At 39.7% G+C, this 24,043-nt stretch overlaps 2 protein-coding genes across 2 annotated transcripts in view; both read left to right on the forward strand.

Annotated features, from left to right (window-relative positions):
• The window catches only part of LOC140924628 (uncharacterized), a 302,908-nt gene that overhangs the window by 255,086 nt on the left and 23,779 nt on the right, over window positions 1-24,043 (forward strand). The window lies entirely within an intron of this gene.
• Window positions 3,766-24,043, forward strand: part of LOC140924922 (uncharacterized) — a 28,437-nt gene continuing 8,159 nt past the window's right edge. The window contains exons 1-8 of the mRNA XM_073374907.1: window positions 3,766-3,980; window positions 6,999-7,072; window positions 11,056-11,115; window positions 11,894-13,127; window positions 14,786-14,884; window positions 15,279-15,383; window positions 19,777-20,226; window positions 23,930-24,043. The exon at window positions 23,930-24,043 is cut by the window's right edge and continues 2 nt beyond it. Coding sequence (XP_073231008.1) covers window positions 11,098-11,115; window positions 11,894-13,127; window positions 14,786-14,884; window positions 15,279-15,383; window positions 19,777-20,226; window positions 23,930-24,043 — 2,020 coding nt within the window. The 5' untranslated portion in view covers window positions 3,766-3,980; window positions 6,999-7,072; window positions 11,056-11,097. The remainder of the gene's footprint in view (window positions 3,981-6,998; window positions 7,073-11,055; window positions 11,116-11,893; window positions 13,128-14,785; window positions 14,885-15,278; window positions 15,384-19,776; window positions 20,227-23,929) is intronic.

Here is a 24,043-nt window from a genome sequence, read left to right on the forward strand (position 1 = left end):
CACGAGATACAGTTTGTTTTTTTTTTTTACGTTTTTTTTTGAGCAGTTTTTCATCTGATTTCCAAACACTCATTAAACATTAATTTCCTTTGTATTCTTTATAAATTATTCATGAGTTTGAGAAATAAGGTGTAGGTGTGCATATTAAACCTATTTTAAGGGCACCCAACAACGTAAACTGCTCCACAACCCGCGTTCTTTTTGAACGGCCAAGAAGCAGACTACCAACAAAGTTGACCTTCTAAATACCTTGGAAACACCTTTTAGGCTATCCAGAGTACTTTTATATCTCTAGAAATTTATTTTAAGCGGCGCTGATACAGTTTTAATCTGTTTGGTCATCCTAGGGCAATCTGAGTCTCTTCGAAGTTACAAGGGCTTTAGTATTATCTCCCGAAAACTTTAGACACAATTTTATAAGAGTTTTAAGAAGACAAGCATTTTTTCCAATCCGAAAATTTTAGGTTTCCTTTTTCTTCGTACAGTGCTTAACGTGGGTAGTGAAACTCGAAAAATTAAACTTCAGAAAATAGTGGGAAATTTATTATATTAGCTTCGGAAATCGTACATGAATGGAATGGTCATCTAGAAATTTTTAGCAGTCCTGAAGCTATAGAAAATTCTAGACAATGTTGGCTTTTTCGAACAGATATTTTCCAGAAAAAATTTCGTTGGGTGTCCCTGCTGTCCTCTATACCTTGTTTTAACTTTTGCCATTTTTCGCATATAATCAATCACGTGGTTTGAAATAGGAAACAAAGCACACAACAGCTGACAGAAGCTAAAAAGATCTATTGGCGAGTCCATAAGCTAAAGGGTAACAAACATCCCTTGGAGGAAATAGTCGAATTTTTCGTGAGATAAACCAAACTTTGGTAGAGTTTGGTTCGTCTCATGAAAAGTTCGACGTTCGGCCTAGGCCTTACGTAATGATTTAAGCTTTTATTTAATACTAGTTTGCCCGCCATGATAGAAAACCACATCAAGATTACAATGTGCCAAGTACAAAAGCACAACATACATAACAGTTTATATATTTTATTGCATACACTGTACCTAGTTTTTATTTTTTTAGGAAAAAATTTAATTTAACTGTTGAAAGTTGTGTTTCATACATTTCTCTTCTTTACCGTTCGAGCGGGACGCGAAATGTGCGTCCAGTAAGATGTGAGTGCACAGTCATAGCATGACATAGCAGCACAAAAGTTTATTGGAACTCCACGTAATGCAATCTTTAAAACATAAACATTAAAAGTTGACACCTTTCTGAAAAAAAAAACCTTTAGAATCCTTTTTACTGAAATTGTGTTCTTCATTTTCTGTGTTTGGGTTATCTGCAGCGTCGTTTTATGATCTTTTATGCCCTGTCATCTTAAAACTTGTAAAATACTTAATAGAGCCTTGTTACGTGAGCCAGGAAAGCCCGGCCTTTCTGTATTTCAGTAAATTTTTATTTGATTGTTCTATAATTTCATGTATTAACATGATATGTTTTAAACAGGTAATTACAATAAAAAATATCGTTCAAAGGAACTATGTCTTAAACTGCTGATTAAAAAGTATAATTGGAATTCAAGCTTTCTTCGATCAAAGATGATTAGCTCGTCATAAGTAAATAACCTACAAGTGATCTTTGAAAAACTGGTCGGGGTCATCCCTGTTTTTAGTTGTTAACAGACGAACAGGAAGTAAGCGGTGTACTATCTGCGATTGAAACGGAAGAGAAAAAACAGAATTCAAGATTTCACTTAGACCATAATGTACCTTGTTTAAGCCAAAGAGATGATCATAGATCAACAAAGAAGACTTGCAATCTCGTTCCCAGAGAGGAGTGGGTCTCTTCTACAGCTCCAGTATGAGCCCCGATTTCATGCTAGTTCCAAATCATCAAAAAGAATAGTATTGGTGTATTTACGGTGTGAGATTTCTATTGCCAACATTTATCTTGGGTTTTCCCCGATATGACTTCTTGGGGTCGTTATTCATTTAATGTTCGTTAACATCTGAAGTGCCTTTAAAATATTCACAAACAAATACTTGCGAAAGTCCTGTTAAGAGCACAGTCATTGGCCGTTTTCGCACTAGAGACGGATTATCCGTTTGAGGGATATCCAGTGGATAATTCACGTCAGAGAGATAATATGTGTTGATTTGAAAATGGAGCGGTTTTAATTTTGGGTGAACAATCCGCCTCACTTTTTTAATTGTCCATGTGTTTACCCGTCAATGTTGACAGATTTTGAAGATGGATTATCCGTCTTGATTCGGGTGAAGGGGGCAAAGGGAGGATAGAACGAGAACCACGCGCTACTCTTACAGCACAGTTGGCCACGTGATTGTTAATCGGGAGACTGGTGTGCAAACACGGTCGGACCATCAATCCGAGACAAGGAATGACATCCTGCTAGGTGTGCACAAAAAAATCTTTACTTAAGCTCAGATGCTCTCAGCCATGAGCCAGCGATGCTGAGGCGTTGGGCTTGAATCTTACACTTTCCCAATCTTAGTCTCGGTAATGGACTGGAACTAGCTTACAATCGAGGCTTACGCATCCTATTACCTCGCATTTGCCTCGGTTGCAAGCTTGTTGCAGTCATCTATCAAGAATACGAATGCAGTCTGTTTAGTAAACGCATAAATAAAGACTCCGCTTTTCGAAAACAGCATTCCCCATTTGCACATCTCTTGTAATACTCCTTTTTTGCCCCCCAAAATTTTGCATAGTTTTTGTTTTAATTTCTCCTGGGTTTTATAGTCGTCCCAAGCGAAATTGAAGACAATGCGTGTACTAAATGTTGGGGGAGCAAACAAGGTGTATTGTGGGAGATGTGCTAATTGCGAATGGAACCTAGTCCCGTTTGTGATGTCTAGCTGTCATTGTGGGTGTGAAAGAGAAGGGAGTGATCTCAAAAGGGACGGGAAGGTGTTCTGCTTTATTATTTGCCACTGTGGTGAAAAACACAAAGTCGCATTTAGTACTTGCCAACTTCATTTTTTTAATCACCCTCGCTACACCCATGTCTGAAAAAGAAAAACCCCCTCTCATGTCGGTGGGACTAAAACTCTCTCTCGCTTTCTGTCATTAGTGCTCACAAGGCTTAGTCCTTGGCCCTTTACTGTTTACCGTTAGTCCATGCACAGAAAGATTCATTTCTTCCAAATCCATCCATAGCATCTTATCACCCATGCCGGAAAATAAGTACTTAATAAAGCCTCGCTTATGTTAATAAACTTGAGGAAAAATGTAATAGTGGAATAAAGCATTATTCGCCGGAGGATCCCAAATCCTGACAGTTGCGCAACTTTGTACCTTCTAGCCCCATTTTAATGACCTCTTTGTCCTTACCGTCTTGTTTTTTTTTCTCTAAATTTTAGTTCTCTCAGGGCAGCCTGTTACCCCGGAGTTAGCCTGTCCGTAGCCTGCGTAGAAAGCGTTTCCTTGCGGTTTCGGAGCAAAGAACGAGGAGTCGAGGAACGAGAGCGCAGAGTTCAGATTGTGGGGACCGGAGCGTGTTTTAAAAATCGTACTTGCTTTCTTTTTTTTGTTTTATATTTTTTCTGCTTGTTATTGTCACTTTTTTGCGTTTTGGTGTGTCTTTTTCCCCTATACAAAATAGAATTAGAATGCAAACAAATTGTTCTATTTCCCCCGCGTCAAAGTCCTCTGTCCACTCATCACCTTTACAACGTTGGTAGTTTTTCACATGGCACATCATGTGACAGCGTTTGACCAATGAAATCATCCCTTCATGCTCCTAACTCAGCCAAGGTAGCCGAGGCGGAAGCGCTGCAGAGAATCTGTCCCATTTCGTGAGGAATTTTCAAACTTCTAGCTGTTTTTATCAGTCTTGCAGTCATGGGTTGATTCAATCTTCTCACCAAGCGTTTCCTTATGCCGAGGTGTGCCGAGATCAAAGCAAAGATGGCTTCCACTTGGCTGCATCCGTTGTGCAGAATTCTTGAATTTTAGCAGATTTTAGGTAAGCTTAATTAAGCTGATTGAATTTATAATCTAACTTTCTTCCTTTGATTTTACAAGGCCTCTCCGTTGTTTTTACGTTCGAGAAGAAATCTGGGACTCATCAGTTTTCTATTAGTCCCTAAGGTATCTGCAAACAATGATCTTTCTGTAGTCGAGTACACGAAGACAGATCGCGTGACTCTAAAAGAGTGTGTTGAAATGCGTTTTGTAAATTACTTCAGAAGTAGCCAGACGTAAAACAGCTTCTACCGTAGGGTTTGCGGGCACTTGCTTTATAGCAGTCATTTTGATTTTTCCCTTCGAAATGGCCTTACATTAAAGAGATTTACAATCACGTTTACATGTGGTATAATGGATTACGTCCTTGAAAAACGCACTGTAGTCGATTAATAAAGGTAAATCAATACATTTAGCTGTCAGTAAACTGTAGATTAGACTGTATGATTGTAATCCGCGATCAAAGTTCGCCTGAAATTCTTGCAAAAAGCACAGCACACCTTCCTTAGCTTCCTTAACAACATAGAACTTTATCACAGTACAGGGAAACCGTTGAATGAAAATCGTTAATGACAAATATTATTCGCAATTATTAAGATTAAGCGGACACCCTCTATTAAGTGGACACCTGGCTATGGGAAGGTCCTGAAGGGGTCTGATAAATAGAGGTTTCACTGTAATTTTGTTTCCCTTGAATCGTGAAACAAGATAACCTGTTTCCCTTTGGACCAGTCATTAAGTGTTTAATGTTTTCCACTACCCAGCCATACTCTAGCTTGGTTTTCATAGAAACATTTCCCATGGAAACACGCCTAGTTAACGGGGCTAATAGATTAACTGTTAGCATTTGTCCGTGAAATTTTACATCTTTCACTTCTAAAATGGCTTTTTCCTTTACAAAGTCTGTATTGTAATAGCTCCCTTACCATAAAAAACCAGAAAAATACTAGCCATGAAATATGACTCACTTTCTGATGCAGCCACCTCATAAACTGGCCAATCACCCCTAGAAACTGTACTGAAAATTGCTGGGTGTGGTCATGTACAGTCGGTGTGAAGTAAAAGAATGTGACATTTCATCACAGATACATGCGTCAAGTGAATCCATTCACCTGTGGAAATCTTAAAGGAATGTGGATCTGTAATGTGTGGTTGTGGGTGGCTGGATCAGTTGTAAATGTGTTAATACTGCAAAATCCAATGGCCTGTTGGAGGACCTATCAATGGATTCCACTATTATAAACTAAAATTAATTGCAGAATCGTGGGCTCATTCAAATGCAACTAATAAATTACTGATTTCCTCAAAAAAGCACCCAGGCACTTGTTAAAAATTCCTGCTCAAGGAAGGGGCACTTATTGGGAAGAGGTCACTCAAATTAAGTTTTCCCGTTTAATGAATTGTAACTTTATTTTGGCTACATTTTTCATAGAAATTAAGGTAAATTACATTATCCATATACCGTAAATCCTCTATTAAGCCTCCTCTCTAATATGCCCTCCCTTTTCAGGGGAAGAAACCCCCTCTCTTTTAAGCCCCCTCGCCCGTCAACCTCACTGTTCTTCACTAATCAGTCAATCACTGTAAAATGTCATTTGGACTGATCTGGGATAGTATATTTGTTTTTGACTCTTGGCTGCATTACCTACTACTTCATGTACTTAACTCATTTTCCCTGGAGATTTTGCCAAAAAATGAGTTTTAAAGCTAGTCAAGTGGTTTTCTGGTCACTGTGGTGCTATTAAGAGCTAACACTTACCACAAAGCTGGTTGCCGGTCTTACACTTCATGGCCTTCTGTTCCAGATGCAAAATATCAGCTTGCTAAGTTCAGGCATGCACAGAAAGCAAAATTTTGAGATTTTGGGGTTTAAAAGTGACACAGCAGTCTCGACTTTTACTTTTCTTTTTCTCTCCTCTCCTCTTTTTTCGCTTTTCTTGCCTCATTTTTTCTTTCTCTTGCTGGGCATTTAGTGGGCTTCATTTTGGTGGCAAAGGTTGTTAGGAAAACTTTTAGGATCGTAGGATTAGATAAAAGGAAAGGTGGGTGGGTAGTGGAACAAGGTTTTCATGGACATTTTCAGGTCAGTGTTACATGGTTTTTTGCCTTTTTCTCTGGTGTCCTTGACTGAATTGTGCTCATTCTGGTATGGTGTGATCTCTTCACTCTGCACAAGTTGGCAGACAAAGTTGTCCTTGACTGGTAAAATGGATGATGTCAAAAGTGGTAGAAAGCATGTGGACCGGCATGGTCGGCTACAGGCGGCTCAGGAGTGAATGGGTTAAGCTTTTCCATTTATAGAGGATTTATGGTAAACATTTAGTCAATATTATTGCCTTTCATCTGTTAAAGCAGTGGTTTGTAATTAAGTGACGGTCCATATAGGCTAATTACACACGTTTACACATGTAAATGGTTTGCATGTTTATTATCTCATTATAATCATCTTGAATAATAATTGATTCTCATAAATTCTCATAAAGTGGATGTAGAAACATGTTTTCTTGTATCCCTACATCAAGAAAGTTAAGGGGGGGGGGGAAGGTGGGGCTTATTCAAGAGTGGTGCTTGTTTGATATTTTGGCCTTCAAGGTGGGCACCTTTTTTGGGGAGGCTGCTTATTAGAGCATGAGCTGCAGTAATTGCTTAAAATGTGGCAAAGTGAATATCAAAGTCCTGCACATGATACAAGCCTGAAGCTACAAACCGTAACTGAATTAAAGTAACTCAAGGAAGGTGTTAAAAATACAAATGGAAAAAGGATTATCACTTTATTTTTCTCTGTCAAAATCCTGTAGACTGTCACATTTGCAAAGCGCACGAATTATATTTAAATGCTCTGCTACAGTATATGTATGTTACATGTATGTCTTTGCTGGGCGTGCGTACATGGGGGGGGGGGGGGGGGTTTACGAATGACCGTACCATCACCAGTTCAAAAGTAATGTGTAATAAAAGTTATATGTAACTGGATGTCTGCTCTTTGTCTTGACATATTGCCCTTGATTTTATTATGAAGGTTCCTGCTACCAGTCAGTTCAAATCTTATGATGTGTGGGTTTCAGAGATCAAGCATCCATGTATCAAGCTTTGGTAAGACATTTTGCATTATTTCATACTTTGCCACAATTATCACAGTTTTATTAGTGCAGAAAAATGTATAGTCTTATAATATCTGTTATGGACTAGCATCTCAATGAGGCGAGCGCATGGTAAACAAGCATGTTTTTAATGAGTCCCAGATGTGTGACATAATACACTACATAACATCTTCCTTCCAAGCAAAGGGATGCACGCTTTGTTAACTTGTGAAAACTAGCAAAACTTTCGGCAGAAAGGATTCCTGGGATGAATCAAATGTTCTTTGAACTTCAAATGTTCCTTTGAACTTGCACTGAAAAAAAAAAAGAACAAAACAAAGTGTAACTTGATAAGTCAGTCCTATTCTTAAAGTTCTCACTGAACAAAGTCCTTAAACAGGTTGTTGGGCTTGACAGTTCATCCAGATCTGGTCTGGGTCACGTTGCCCCTAGCTGGAGGTGTCACAGTATTGCTCGACGTAGATGTTGCTGGGACTTTCCTGAGTAATGGCTGATTGCTAGCTGGGTCGTGATCATTGTTAGCAGGTTTGTTCTCAGACAGACCTGGGGTCTGAGCCGGGTCAGGTTCTTGAACAGGCAGACTGTCTGTCTGGGACTGGACAGCATCACGTAGGTGGACACTGTTTCTGCAATAGGTATGTCCATTCACTTCCACCAGGTAACTCCGAGGGGCTATATTCTCTTGGATAACTCCAGGCTTCCAATCACTGCGGGGTTGTTGAGGTTGTGCCTTGACTTGGACTGGCTGTCCAATTACTAGACTAGGTAGCTGTTTGGCACTTTGGTCATGGTAGTGCGTGCTTGGCGAGTTGTCTCCTGCACATCACTTGAGCTGTTACAGCAGACTGGACTTCAGGCTTGTACAGTGATTCCTTGCACGGGTTAGTCTCTTCAACTTCTTTGCGAAAACTCTCTTCTCGGCTGACTTGAAAAATCAGGAACTCAGGTGAGTCTGGTTTGGCATGACGCAAGGGGAGAGCAACTCCGGAGAGAGTGTCTCTTATGAACATTTGAGGGCCAGGCTTGTACGATACCTTTAGTGGGTACATCTGTAGTCGGAGTCTCATCCTTCGAAGGCGTTTGGGGCTTGTGAGGATTGGTTTCAAAAAGATTGTCATAAGAGGACAGTTTCTTGGACAGTGTCTTTTCCCAGAATTTAATGCTCAAATCATTTAGCAGCAAAGACAATTGCTAAACATTCCTTTTCGATCTGCGGATAGTTTCTTTCTGTCTGAGTTAGTGCATGAGAATCATAAGCAACTGGTTGTCCATCCTGGGTGAGGACAGCACCAAGGCCGACGTCAGAGCTGTCGCACTTGATGGTGACTTCTTTGCTGACATCAAAATAACGCAAAACAGGTGCTTGAGTGATTAGTTCCTTAATGCTGACAAAGGCATCTTCATGTTGAGGTAACCAATCAAAGACTGAATTGCTTTCTTTTAGGCGAAGGAGGGGTTCGCATATGGTGCTGAGCTGTGGTATGAACTTGGAAAGGTAGGTAACAACTCCTATCAGCCGTTGAACTCCATGTATGTCTGTTGGACGGGGCATGTTCTGTATGGCTTGGATCTTCTCTAGGTCAGCTTGAAGACCTTCTGATCCTAGTATGTAGCCCATGTATGCTACTTTGCTGAGCTTGAAGCGTAATTTCTTTTTGTTCAGCTTAGCTTGGGTGCGATATCCTCCACAGTGGGCATGGTTTCTGACAATGTCTTTATTCAAATGTAGAGGGTCTTGAGACACAGTCTGAGTTTGTTCAGCTTTCTCACTGCAACCATATTATTGATCCAGGGGTTGGTTTTGTAACTTTTGCAATAACGCCCAAGGTCTCGAGCTCTTCAATCTTGCTTTTAAGCTCATCTTTATTTGGAATAGGCACACGTCTTGGATTTTCTTGAACGGGCTTGGCATTAGGGTCCAAATCTATATGATAAGTACCAGGTAGCTTGCCAAGACCAGTAAAGACATCACGATTGTTATGAAGGATTTTCTCTTGAGTTAGTGACTCATCGCTAGTAAGGTCAACATGCAGGATACATTCTTCACTGAAGTGAATAAGCTTCAGGGCTTCAGAGGCTCTTCCTGAAAGTAGAGAAGTGGATGCATGCTCAACAATTTCGAAGTTTTGTGCTGCTTATGGGTTGTATCAGGGACTGATCATGAGTGATTTTCTTGTAATCCTTTAAAGTGATGGTGCTACACGAGGCTCCTGTGTCAACCTGAAATTTGATTGGCATGTTGTCTTCGGTTTTGTTCGCTGTCACCAGAATTTCTGTAATGTACTGCTTCTTTTGTCTAGGAGATTGCAGGGAGTAGATGCTTTCGTCGCTGTCAGGTTCATCTGATGCACCATTTTCATTCAACTAATTTACTCGCTGGCACTCATCTTTAGATTTCTTCTTTGGTTTCTCATTACTGTGTTTGGGGGTGGAGCAAAAGACTTTTGCAAGATGATTTTTTTGTTACATTTAGTGCATGTTTTGCCAAAGGCTGGGCAGTTTCCAGCCACGTGGGAGTCTCTGCAATATTTGCAGTTTATGATCTGGCGATGATTCTTGCATGGATCCGCATGGCGGGTGCAAGTTTCGTTCCCGTGGATGAGATGAACAGTGTCAGTTTGTTCCATTTTGAGTTGCTGACTTGCTGCCATTTCATTTGTACGACAAATATCGATGGCTTTTTGAAGAGTAAGCGTAGTTCCCGTAGCAGACTTTGCAGTGTCCATGATCTCGCAAACCAGTGACAATGTGGTCACGAAGCATTTCACCTTCAAATGTACCAAACTGGCACGTAGCCACAAATTTGCGAGTTCAGTCAAGAACTGATCAAAGCTTTCACCAAGTTTCTGAGAACAACAGTTGAATACATACCATTCATAAATTGTATTTTGTTTAGGCACAAAATATTCGTCAAGCTTTGTGAGGATAACATCAGCATCTTGTCTTTCTTCTTCGGTCATAGGGAGATTTCTGCAGACATGAAAGCATTCTTTACCCATGATCGATAATAATGTGCTGCGACTATTTTCTTGTCTTTCTGATCCAGTTTGGTAGCAGCAGCGTAATTCTTCCAGCTGTCTTTGAAGAATTCCCAATTTGAGGCTTGATCTCCTGTCATATCCATTTTTGAGGCAGAATAGGGATTAGGTGGTCCCTTATGACTGGTCCTGCTTGTTGGACTGAAATGTCCCTTTCCATTTTACAAATTTGTTGTCCCACTTCCGTTCTTCTGTATTCAGGTTACAACATGACAGTACAACAACCAAATGTGTGGTGGCTTTGGTTGGGTCTGTAAAACCGGAGTGTACTCTTTCATTGAGAACATAGAATTTCCGAAATTTCAAACTGGAATATTTGTTGAATGGAAAGTGCCCTAGATACAGTGTATGATTGGTGATTGGTGTTTATCTGCAGTGTCTTGGGTTGGCAAGAGGTTTTAATTATATCCAAAATTCTGAAAAATACACCATTAAAAGGAATCATATTGTTTATTTACATAAGTAATAAAAGTTACACCAGTCCAAAGTGCCACTTATCAATTCATTTTTATCTAAATGTAAATTAATGTACCTCATGGCTTTTATTTACCCCAAAACGCAGACCTCACAGCTGTAATTATAACAAAGAAAGACAACAATATATCTATTTTTGTTTTGGGGCAAAATTTGTTCTAGTTTGATTCATAATTTCCTTTGTTCTTAGCCCTAATATTTAAGGAGACTGTTCTGCTTTAACATGAGAACAGATTTTATGTGTAACTTTTTCAGATTTGGCTTAATTTGCCTGTATTTCACTGAAATGAAGGATGTTGAATACAATAATGCATGTGAATTACCCAATTGATTCCTAGAGAGAAAGAGCTGACTGGACTATTCCCAAAATTAAACTCCCACAAAATTTTAGTGTTAAATTGCACTAGATAACATTGCACCAATATTTACAGTGTGCATGCACTTTTTTATGCTTCTATTGTAGTGTTCATGTCTGCAGTGTTAAAGTATTTTTAGGATTCCTGTGATGTCCAGGCTGATGGAGGTAAGTTGGAAAATTGATCATCTGTTAGTTGTTAATAGTGTTTGTCTAGTGAAGACCCATTTTTGCTGGTGTCTTCAATCTCATGTTGTAAGATTAGATTTGAGGTTTGAGAAGGTTTTCGAAATGTTGGTGGAGGGATGGTGATGACATCAGACTCTAGATCAGGGGTGGGGTGGGGGGTCGGATTTAAGCCCTCTCTGTTCCATCACTTGATTTTCTCTGACAAGAAACGTTTTTTTACATTACACCCCTCCCCCCTTCCCCCCCCAACACACACACAGGTCCTTTTTTTGTGTTAAATAGAAACATGCTGGTGGACAATGCTGTGATGGACTAGTATTCCATCCAGGGAGGGGTGGTAGGGTGGTGGGTGGAGTTGTAATATTCACTCCATGGTGCTCCATGGTGCTTCAAGCCAAGATAAGCTCTCACTGTGCTGGCTTGTTTTAAGCACCTCTTCCATCCATTGGGGGAGGGTTGGAGTTGTAATAATTATTTACTCCTTGGAGCTTCATGCTTCCCTGCTGTGCAGGCCCTCTGGCTTGTATAAGTACCTCTTTTGGAATGTTGAGTTAGTGAACCCCAAAGGTCAATGATCAATGATCCTCACCTCTCAGCAGTTGCAAAAAAGTTAGTAACGTACTTCATCTCAGCCAAATTTACCCAAAAAACAATACTTGAGTGTCCTAACTTACATGTAATTCCGGTTTGTATGAACTTATTAAGGCGTCTTTTAAGGAAACCCTTTAGTAAATTTATAATGTTACTCTTCTTTTAGGATTTGTCATCCTTTCCAAGCACAGCCTCTACATCACAGGAAGACAATGAAAGCAATTCAGGATCCACGACCTCCAGGAAATTGAAAGTTACTCTGTTAAGCAGTGAATGGAGATCAACAAAAGGAGGCTTGTCGACCATCAACCGAGAGCTGGCCATTCAGTTGGCGAAACACCCCAGCGTGGAGGTCAGCGTTTATCTCCCTCAGTGCAGCGAAGAAGATAAAAAAGTTGCTGCAAGTCGCAATGTCCATCTCATTGAAGCAGAAGAAATGCCAGGTTTAGAACCAGCTCTCTGGTTATCTTGTCTGCCGGAAGACCATTCTGTGGACTGTGTGATAGGACATGGAGCCGTTTTTGGTCGGCAAGTGCAGATTATAAAACGACATCATCATTGCAAGTGGATTCAGGTCGTTCATACAGCTCCTGAAGAGCTTGGTATGTACAAGTCCTATGCAGATGCCATTTCAAGAGGCGAGAAAAAGCACCAGGCTGAGGTAAAACTCTGTGAAAAAGCTGATCAAGTTGTAGCAGTTGGACCCAAGCTGGCTGAAGCTTTCTCAGGTTATCTCCGTAGATGTGGAAAGGATCAAGATGTTCTTAATCTTACCCCAGGCATCTTCTCTGAGTTCGCTGATGTAAAGCAAGCCACTGAAGAAAGAAGAACATTCAGTGTTTTAGTGTTTGGACGTGGTGACAATGAAGACTTTCGGCTGAAAGGATATGACATCGCTGCTCGTGCTATTGCCGAGTTGAAAGACGAGACACAACCCTATAAACTGTTGTTTGTTGGAGCTCCAAGTGGAGAAGAAGAGAAAGTTGCAGATTTGCTACTGGAGCAAGGCATTGATCGCAGTCAACTAACTGTGCGTTGTTTTGATGAAAGAAGAGAGCAGCTAGCCCGATTGTTTCGGGAAGTTGATCTTGCTATAATGCCATCACGAACCGAGGGATTTGGTCTAGCCGCCCTTGAGGCTTTATCTGCTGGTCTGCCTGTGCTGGTCAGTGAGAACTCTGGTCTTGGTGAGGCTTTGAAAAAAGTTTCGTTTGGTTCACACTGTGTAGTGAAGTCCGAAAATCCTGAAGCTTGGGCCAGTGCAATCAGAATTATCCGTGAAAAAGACAGAGAGATGCGACTTGACGAGAGTAAAACCCTACGTGAAAAATATGCTATAAAGCACAACTGGCAGGATCACTGTAATAGACTCATTGAAATAATGCGAAACATCTCTCAAGGTAAAGAAATCACACTGTCGTAAGTAAGGTCTCTGTGTTGTTATACCCACATGTATTTACAGGTTTGCTAGCTAGCTGTGCCTTATGCAAGGTAGGGAGAAGTCACAGTGAAGTGGACAGTGACAAAAAAATGTGCCATGCACACAGTTTAATATATCTGGGGACATGTTTAAATTTGCGTAATGTTGGTTTATTTCGTGCATCAAAACAAAGAGTTACGGTCGCCTTTGATTGGCCCAACAACTGATTTCAAATTTCGTGCCTCATGAAGGTTCGCAGAGCCCTTGGAACAATCTGTCCTAGGCAGGTCGTACCGATAAAAGTGATTTTTTAAAAGCCTTCAGTTTAGGATTTTACCCTACTGATAAGAGCAAGTCTACTTTCGATCCGTTCAATTGTTCTCCAGTGCTTTCAAGGAATCTACATCAAACAGTTTAAATAAGAATTTAAAAAATGATTAGTTTTTATATTTATTATTTTAATAGAAAATAGTGCATCGAATGAGTAGGATTCGTCCGTAACAGCTACTGTAGATATTCAACCCTCTGGAAACCTTCGTGTTCTGAGAAACTTTCTCTAAAAAGTAGACAGTAATAACCCGCTATTATTAACCTAGTTTTAAAGGACCAGTTAGGCTAAAATGTGACAGTTATAGTGTAGACCCCTTCTACACAAGAATCTTAATTATTAGCCTAAGATTTGAAACAGGTTCTTATCTATTGAAATCAAGTACATGTACATGTATGTTCTGAAGGAGGACTTCAAAATTCATGTCATTGCCTTTGGTGCTTCAGCTTTTCAAAAATTTATTGTAGACACCTTCACATTTTTATTTAAAACTCGCCTTTTTTTTACAAAAGGAAGAAGGTGTACATCACTTAGTTTTATTAGCTAAAACGTTTTCTTTTTTTTCAGAATTTAAGAACCTGTTCAGTAAGATAGCTAATTTTCTTATAATTACCATTTATGTTTGAAACTCTTTAGGCTAATTTGGAAAATGTAGGTCCTTGCTCACAGGGTATTACTGAATATTTGAATCTTAAATAATGACTTTAGTCACCTTCTTAAGAGAAAAAGTTTGTTAATGCAGTTTTGCGTGCTTATATCAAACTACTCTTTCCAACTTATTGCATTGTTACTACTTTGCTAGACCGTGTTAGGAAGAAAGAAAGCAATTGGTATTACTTCTAATCAACAAGTTTGTCTTAGTATGGCGAATGGTTTAAAGGGCTCCTCATTCTAAAAAGTCAGCTTATGCTGTACAATTAACAAATCGAGGACAATTTTCTTATAGACCATAGATCGACATAGAAATGATATCAAAATGTCAGTCATAACTTATGTGGTTCGGCGTGTGGTTATCAACATTTTGATCTCATTTCTTTGCTTTATAAGAGTACAGAACATGGAAAATTATTTTCGAGTTGTTTTTTACATTAACATGGTCAGTTTTAGGCGTCAATTTCCGTTTACGTTTCTAGGAAAATCGCGCGCGAGAAAAAGAAAAACCGATTTGCTCACCGTCATTTTATATCCATGGTCTATACTCTCATCGACTCTAGCTCTTGACCAGTAGGTGGAATCGCTCAGTTATTGTCAAAAAGGGCGTTTACTCAATGGAAAAAAAAACTGAACAAAATGAAATAATACAATTTCAGGCTCATCAGAGGGAGTTCAACCTGCGAAAAAAGGTAAAAGGCCTTTACCTCCCAGTGGTGTCCCAGATCCAAAGCACCCAAGACTGCCAAGAGATGAAGGTAAAGCTTGCGTTTGCTACCCGTATAGCTTGAGTCATTTAAGCTTGACCAAAACGTTGAGCTGTTTGCCGACCCTGAGTTTTATGCTTTTTCGATTGGAAGCTTACAAAACCGAGAAAGGCAAATTTTACAAAGTCACGCCAAAACCATCAGCCTATAGATCGCAGAACGTGTTTACACGAACAAATCTTGCTATATATATTACAAATATCTAACTACTTAGTCAACTTATTACGTTAAATACAAGAATTAAGAAACAGTAAGAAAGCCTGCTTTACAAGGAAGCTGTGTATAAAACATAGTTAAAAAAATTATAAAGTATCACTGTCAACTTTGAAAGTTTTAACTTAGATTTGAATTCATCAAGTCATTGATGGCGTTTTCTGATCTCCAGAGGAAAGCTGTCCCACAGCACCGGTCGACTGTAGGAAAGACTGCGTTAGCGATAATCAGAGCGTGGCTGAGGAAGGGCAAGCCCATGGTCACTCTGTCTCAAGTGGTAAGTTAGAGAAACAAGAAGACGTACAAAACGCCAAACTCAGATATGCAGGAACCGTGTCATTCACAATATACAGTACATCAAAATTACTTTACTGACCAAGCGCTGGTAGTCAAGTTTCGGCCAATTTAACTTCTGAAACAGTCAGTAGTGCAATAATAGTAAAAAACTGCAGAATCACTGATGTGGCACGCGTTTTAACTTTTTCTAATTATTAGAAAAAGTTAAAACGCGTACCGCATCAGTGATTGTGCAATTTTGAAGAAAGGCTCGTAAGGCCTGTGGAGGTGGGGGACCCCAGATAGGTGAGGTAACATTTGGTGGGTCACCCCACCTATCATGCAAACGTGATCAAATTAAAATGAGAGATTATATGGACAGGCGGGTTACCCCACCTAAGCGGGTTACCTCACCCACCTGGAGTCCCCTAGGTGCTAAGAACAGATACCTCATATCACGGAAAAGTAATCAAAATTGGACTGTTCTTATGAATTGTCCAAGGTGCCGTGATTGGATCTCGAGAGAGAGAGAAAATGCCTAATACTTTTGAGAAACGATTAATTTTGACATTGAGCTCGTTTGATAGCTTGACAATTGTTGCCTAGAAGAACCAAACAGAAATTCAGTCGGTCATATTCAATATTGGTTTGCTCGCTACAAGCCACTAACGAATTCTCTCCAGAACCCTAGCTAATACAAAAAGAATATTCTAAAAACTAAGACTTCTAAAGAATATGTTAAAAAAGCTAAGAAACAGCTAAGCTGAGGGTGTGTTCAAAACAAAGACTAATAACCTAAAAATTAAAACTAATATACTGAGAAAGTGAAACTAGTTTACTCAATACGTACACTCAAAAAATTAATCAAAAAGAAAAGTTTTAAAATTGCTCTTAAACTGAAACAATGAAGCTGTGCTCGAATGTTGTATATTAAAAGGAAAAACGTTCAAAATCTTCGGGGCCCAGATATTGAGGGCAGAACCCATTTTTATACGAGCTTCATGCACAACAAAAAGCTTAAACACAATCCGATACGAGACCAGCAAGCAATGGAGTTCTGTTCTAATAGTGTGGGGGGTGATGTGCTCATATTTCTTCTTACCAGTGACAAAACTAGCAGCACTGTCCTGAATTAGATAGATAGGTTTATTAAAATAATGAAATTACAGCCGCAGGCTGAATTGCTTAATTATTTCCCCCACTATAAAAGGTATAAACATTTTGGTAAAAGACTAATTACAATTTTGTTGATTAGGAATAATGACAGTAAAATACTGAAAAAGCAAAGAAAAATAACGTGTCCGACTCATTAAACTTTATCAAAACATTCAGCTGTTTGCCATCCCTGAGTTTTCTGCTTTCTCGACTGGAGGCTTACAAAACAGAGAAAGGAAAATTTATCAAAATCACACCAAAACCGTCAGCTTATGGATCGCAGAACGTGTTCACACGAACAGTTTGTCAATAAATTGTAAAATTCAGGTCGAAATTGATAAGTTAACTGAGTGAAAACAGTTCTTACAGGTTTTATTGAACTTTTTGAAGCTTTCTGTGTGGATAAAAGTCCCAAGGTATTTATTGGAAAATATACTAAAGCGCGAAGTGAGCGAGGAGCCTCAGACATGCAAAAGTTCAGTTTTAAAACACGGCGCTGATCCAGAAAAGGAGTCCAACGTTTTGTCGAGTTACTTAACAAAAATATACTAAAAAATTAAGGGCGGCTCTGAAAGGCAAATTACTTTAAACGTGTTTTATTATATCTAATCACTTCAATTTTTTCAAAAAAAAAGACACGTTTTGTTAAAATAACAGCAACCCGGAAATGATCGGTACATAACGCAGTTATCTCCGCGCACTTGGCTGTTCCACTAATTATAAAGCACAATAAACACTGGTAATATCGTGATTAGGGACCATTAGAAGTTGGGGGAAGAATTGTAATACCCCTCCCCTACAAAAAATTCAATGACCACCAGTGCAATGACTCCCCCTTAAATGTTTCAACCAGTGATTGACAAGCTAGTAGGGAATGTGGATAAACGAGATAAAGGTCTCTTGTCAATCATAAGTCATAGGCGCGTTTATTATTGTATTTTCACTGTACTTTTCCAAAATACCTCGACCAAAGGTTGGACTCAGGTTGGACTCTTTTTTTTTGGAGTACCGTTATTACAATAAAAACTGACCTTTTGTGCCTCCGACGCTCCTCGCTCGCTTAAAAAGCGCAAAAAAAAACAAACAAACAAACAAACAAAAAAAACCTTAAAAAATTGAAAACGTAAAAAAATCGATCCTCGACATGTCACTCTCTACCATCGACACCTAGACCGAACGTCGGACTCGCAAAGAATTATCCAAATTTATCACATCGCTTCAATATTTACTCAATTTTGCGCCTTCGTTAGGCAACTTAAAATATTTCAGTGGACAAGAAAATCGGGCATTTTATAGTACACTGATCAATTGCAGCACTGAAACTTTTTCCAGAAAATCTATCGTTGAATTTTGGTTTAATCACTGTTTTCCTGGAAGTAGCCTTACAAATTACAAAAAAGCTCAGCACTGCGTTTTACCCCAATTCACATGTTTTCGAAATCGCGCACTTAGTCTTCTTGTGTTTCTTCTTAGCCGATTGTAGAGTGTATAAGGGTCATTTGCAAAACGAATGAGCGATAAATTCTTTCCAGAAACATGCATAAAGTAGCAAATTTGTTTGTATAAAGTCCAGTCCTCAGTTCATGCTCAATTTATATCGTTCGTTTAGAAATTCCAAGATATCTCGAAATTCGTCGCATAGATTTCTGTGAAACTTCGCATAACGGAAGCGGCGCAATCTTACGAAACCTTACAAAACTACGGCGGCGACGGCAACGGGAACGTCTAAAACACAATAGGTTTTATGAGCAAAACGACCACGTTAACTCTGCCCGTGCATCATGCTTTTTTGTAAATTTCTTTTCCGTTCCTGAACAACTATAACGTGAAATGACCAAATGTTGAGTTGACTTGAGAGCGGGAACGGCAAGGCGGCAAGTTTTTTTTTGATCTCTCTCTCTCTGAACTCGGACGCGGTCCCCTCTCTTCAGCTCCAACCTAATTTCCCTAATTTCAAGTAACTGGGTGACTTGCTATAACCGCGAGAAAGTTTCGACGGACGCGGCGTCGCCGTTGTCAGATAGTAGGGAGCTTTAGCAACGACGACGGCCACCAGGACGTCAAAAAAGCAATAGGTTTATTACGCAAAACAACAACTTTGCACGTGCATCACGCTTTTTTGTACATTTCTTTACCGTCCTTGCACGACTACGACGTGAAAATGCCTAATTGCAAGTTTTATGGAGGACGTAAAAAAGCGACGACGAATCGCTTTTTCTCTCTTTAAACTTGAGTGCGGTCCTCAAGAAATCAACTCCAGGGAAATTCGCCTACACTTGCCATTTTCAGCAAATTGGAATAAACGCGACAAAGATTGAAAAAATGGGAATTCATTTTAAAACTGACGTTGTCGCTGCCGTTGCCGTCGTCGATGCTAAAGCTCCCTAGTAAGGTCCCTAGCATGGTCGGCGCTCGACCAATCGACGACTAACAACGGCAAATAGTCGGTCGAATGTCGACCGAAGGATAGCTGAAGCATATAAAGAGTAGAAATTCCTCAGCAGTGAACGCAAATTGCCTTAGTGAGATAAGGTCAAGACATCGTTCGGAGTAACAGCGAACATGATTTCAGCAAATACTTGAACTTGTACTTGTCTTTTTCTTTGTTTGTTTTTAATTTGACGGCGTTGATAGGTCTCTACGTGCTTAAGTTACTTTTTTGCTGGCGTCGCTCATAACAAAGGCTTGTCTATCTTCACAATAAGTCTCTGGTCGGGCAACTTCTTGTGCATTTTGAGTTCGCTAGGCCAACTAATTAATTGCACCATTTTCATCCCCCTGTGTCCTTTTTTGTAAGACTTATTGCGACTATCAGAACTGCAGGTGTATTAAGTCTGTCAAACGTCTTTTCCGATTAATGATGTAGAATCACTCCGGCACTAGACTTTCTTGTCCTTTTCTAAGGCGTCACAAACTTTTTTGTCCTTCTCGATCGTCAATTGTTGGAAACATCTCCTTTTATTTTGAAATGGATTTTCTTACTTTGACACACAGAACTCTAAAAGGTTTAAATGTTTATATCTTTTTACTCTGGCGCCACAAAATGCTTTATCACCTAATTCACAAAAGCGCCATGCCCAGTAGACTGAACTAAATTTATTTATTTGGAGAAGCTGTAGCTTTTTTTAGATAATCACGTTGGTTACTTATCTTACGCTAATTTATGCCAATCTGCTCTGCTTTCAACTATGAAAACAATAAGAACAAGCTAAAGTGAAATATTTTTGCATATGTTTCAGCAGAAAATCTTGCCATTCAGATTGACGCCGTTGAACAAGGAGGATCTTCACCATTCCAAAATGTTACTGGGAAGGAAAATGTCGAGGATAGAAGAGGTACTTGTGCGCAAGAGGTCCTGGCTCGTATTGCAGATAAGTTTATTCAGAAAATTGACCCCTCAGGTGAAGAGGGGTTTAATGGTTTTCTTCAGTATATGGAAAAAGTGCGCCAAACAATAGTCGTTGATGTCAAGACGGGAAGCTTGATAATCACAGTCCGGTGTACCTCACTTCGTATTCTGGACGATCTTTGGAGAGACTATTGCACGGGCCATCTACAAGAAGTGGCGCAGCGGTACCTTGTAACAGAGGACATTCTACAACAGTTGGGCCTTGATTCAGTGCAACTAACGTTGACTATTAGTGAAGAGGAGTACAAAGCTTACCGAGAGAACTGTTTGAAAAATGAAGGTATGAACAGAAAAAAAAACTTTTCCATTTGCCGTAAACATGATTCTTAATCTCTCCATTCGTACTTTTAATGACTTTTATGCAATCCGCCTACCGTAAACATCACTCCTTTTTTCGCCTGAGGACTACATGTATTGATCGTCGGCAAGATGTTTTTTTGGTAATACTTGATCCGTGAGTCGCACTTTTTGATACCCTAGACCATACTATACTGGTTTTTAATTACTCCGGTTTTTCCACACAGTGCAAACATGGTTTTCATCTTACCATTTGCACACATTCTGTTATCATAGCAATCGGAGGTTAGGGTTTGGAGTCTCTTGTTTACCCTTTATATAGCCATAATCTCTGCTCATAACCCGCCTAGACTGTACTATCTATGCACATGATTCTCAACTACACGTTACTGTTGATCCTACCCTGAACACCATTCAGAAGTGTATCTGTGAAGTTATAAAATGGAACACCAACTATAAGTGCAGTCCTTGTAAAACAAAGGTCATTCAGTTTAGTTCTGGTTCTTCAAGAACCTATTTTATTTGTTTTTTTTTCTATTGGCAACGCTCTAGTACAACCATCAGGCTGAGTTTATACCCTTGGTGTCAATCTAGATAGAGAGGTCAATGCTATACAGGCTATGCTGGCAGTTCGATGTATGGGAAGATGGAGGAAGTTTGGCTGAGCAAGGATCACCTTAAGATAATGGTCAATGCTTTCGTCATGTCACACTTTGATTATGTAACAGTGTTTATACAGCTGTGGCCTACCCAAGCGAGAAATATATACATGTAAGCTGCAGCGGGTTCAGAACTGTGCCGCACGCTTAGTTTCGGAAAAAGAAGATCCGACCATATAACTCTCGTCATGAAAGACTTGCACCAAGAGAGGATGATCTAAGAGAGCGAATCCCCCATACATGACCCTCTTCCCATGAAAATTATTTTCAATCTATTCTTGGTTCTGTGTCATACTGCGTGGTTATTTTAAGGACGCCACCTTATTGGTCGGTTAGAGTAACGTTATGTAATTTTAAACCTGGCGGGTAAGTCATTTCACTGCCGATCACGCACAGCAAGCGATATGACGTGCAAACTTGGCATTACTTTCGTCGACGATGTAGATCCTTAGTACTTGTCCTCACTCCTTGTAAAATATAAACTGGCTCGTTTACCCCTTTACGTCTCCTATATTTTTGGTCAAAGTTCCAGCAATCTCACGGTAAGCCTGCTGTGTGATCGTTGTATGTGCACGAGTGAGACCCTAGCAGTCATCTTTGCACTGCACCTTTATCCAGGCTAAAGGCGGTAATGCCAATTTTGGGCTTGGTGTCTCGATTGATTGATTGCTTTTTGTTTGGTTTAAAAATCCAAATCCATACTAGGAGGTTCTCTGCACTGCAAACTTGACATCCAGCAATACGTGTTAGCATAGTTAATTAAAGTGGAATGGTTGGGAAACCCTTTGTTATAGGTTTTTGTTGGCTTTTTTGGACCTGACCATGCACGACGTTCAATAGCATTCCTATCATTTTGAACTTACTGACCAATAGAAACATTGCATTAATTTATTCAGTCACGATTTGTGACCAAAAATATATGATTGTGCACGGTCAGGGAGCTTCCAACATAACCAACCAATCTCCTCTACTAACTGTGTTCTAAGGCAGCAGGACCTTGGGTTCTTTTCTCAATTCTTATATTCCTTCGATCGCAGTGATTTTTTCCACAAAGGCAGCTAATGAAGAGGTGTTTAAAGCTAGCGTACTGCACTTTTCAATGTCTTCTTCAAAAGATGCTACAACGAACCCTTTTGAGTTTCTTGTTCACTTGTGTGTTTTTTCTTCCGAAACGTGATAGCAAATCTCCCTGAGTGAGTCGGTGTGCGCATCCATGTAATAAGAAGAATATCTTTAAACCTATCGTGTGGCGCTTTTTTCAATGTTTTCCTCAAATGATGGCAGGATGAGTCGATTCGAGGTTTCCCTTCACGTTATGTTTAGTTCAAGAGTTTTCTTTCCCAAAATGTGACAGCAAATTTCTCACTGTAAGTTATTGCAGTTCTCTCTCTGCGTGTGAATCAATCATTCTTTACCGACAGAAGGGGAATATGCTATTGGTACATCGCACCGTCAAATAGAAACATATTCACTTGGATAATCAGAATGGCTTTAAATGCCATATCAGACAAACAAAACTAAAACTTAATTTGGGATTGGTCAGAATTTCCAAAAGGAAGTCCTAGCTGCAAAGGCCTATCCTTCCTGAATTTGCTTCTTAGCAACTTGATCGCTTCAACTGAAAGCTAAATGAGTTCATTAGCATGCCATTATTCCTATCCTACCTGAGGGTCTGAATGGGATATAGTGTTTAGTGTTATTTGCTCATAATTTTTAGTGTTTGCTGTTCAACTGGCCAATTTTTTAATGTTAACCGTTTCCGGATAAAATGTTGTTAAGTATTTCTTAGACTCATGCCGCAGGAAGGTATTCATGGCAACCCTGGAACGAGGGAACCACCCAAACGAGCACCCGCTAACCGGCACCATTGCACTGAGATAAATTTAGTGGAAATAACGTACCTGAAAGGATACTCTAGAACCAAACAAAACAGTGGGAGGGAGCAGAGGGTGCAACAATCCACATTCTTTCGCAAGTGATAGCTGTGTTTTTGATCCGCAAAGATCAGCTGATAACACTGCACGTATAAAGCAATGAACCTTGAATCCCTGCAAAACCCCTGGAGGCCACCTCACAGGTCACGTACTGCCTATGGTAGACGGCTGGCTGCATTTGCTTAAGTTTAACTTTGCCTAATGAGAGTTTTTCGTGACAAAACCCATAGTCTTTTAGCAGAGTCAATTCTTATCTTCTCTTGTCTCTTGGAAAATTGATAATAAAATCACTCACGAACTTTGAGCCTGTGCTTAAAGGAGCTGTAGGTTATTTTTGGGCCCATGTGCAATAGTATTCTGGGAAACCTGGGGAGTACTGGGGACCATTCTTGTATCAAACACCCGCAATTCTTTGGTCAACATCATGAAACATCATGGCGGCATTGACAGCAGTTCCCTCCGGTGTTTCTCTGGTGTTGTTAAAGTTCTAGTGAGTTTTTCTTACATATTTCACATGTGAATATAACTACGAAAATGAAGCAAAAAAAGTTTAGATTTCTACTCGGAAATATTCGGTAGTCATCGGAAATGTTCTTAAATAATCAGGAATTGTCAGAAAGTGACCAAAAACTTCTTAATATACTAAACAAAATAATATTGGCGTTTTTGGAGCCGTTTTTGGTTCTTTCTTGAAAAAATTTACTGTTACAGAGAATTTTTTACTGTTAGTGTTAAAATGTCAAAAACTTAAGTGTTTAGTCTTAGCGGTACACCTCAATTCAAACCCTCCTACCTGTCTCCGCTGACAGGAAGGGTAGGGTATTTTCCTGTATATTTTGGCTGTGGTAAATAATAAAGCGTGGTCTCCTACTTTGAAATTCAGGCTGCTCCCTGCTTACACAAGGTTGACCCTGTTTCCTGTTTCCTAATGCTCTTTCCATTGTCGTGTACGTAGTGAGGATGAGAAGTGATGGTGAGAACTCCTTAGGGTAGAAGAGAAATTGCCTTTGGCTAGATAATTGCTTCTTCCTCTTGCGTTTTACCCTCATCTCTGAGCTGCACTAAAACTACGGGTCTTTTTATTGTTTTTCAGAAATTGTTGAACCAGTTGCAAACACCTCTCTTCCTGATGACCTTCCATTAGATGCCATCAAAACTGAGGGCGAACAGTCCTTACCTACTGATGCCACACCGTCAAAATTTTCTC

Source organism: Porites lutea, chromosome 14 (assembly GCF_958299795.1).
Source record: "Porites lutea chromosome 14, jaPorLute2.1, whole genome shotgun sequence".
In the NCBI taxonomy this organism is placed as follows: domain Eukaryota; kingdom Metazoa; phylum Cnidaria; class Anthozoa; order Scleractinia; family Poritidae; genus Porites; species Porites lutea.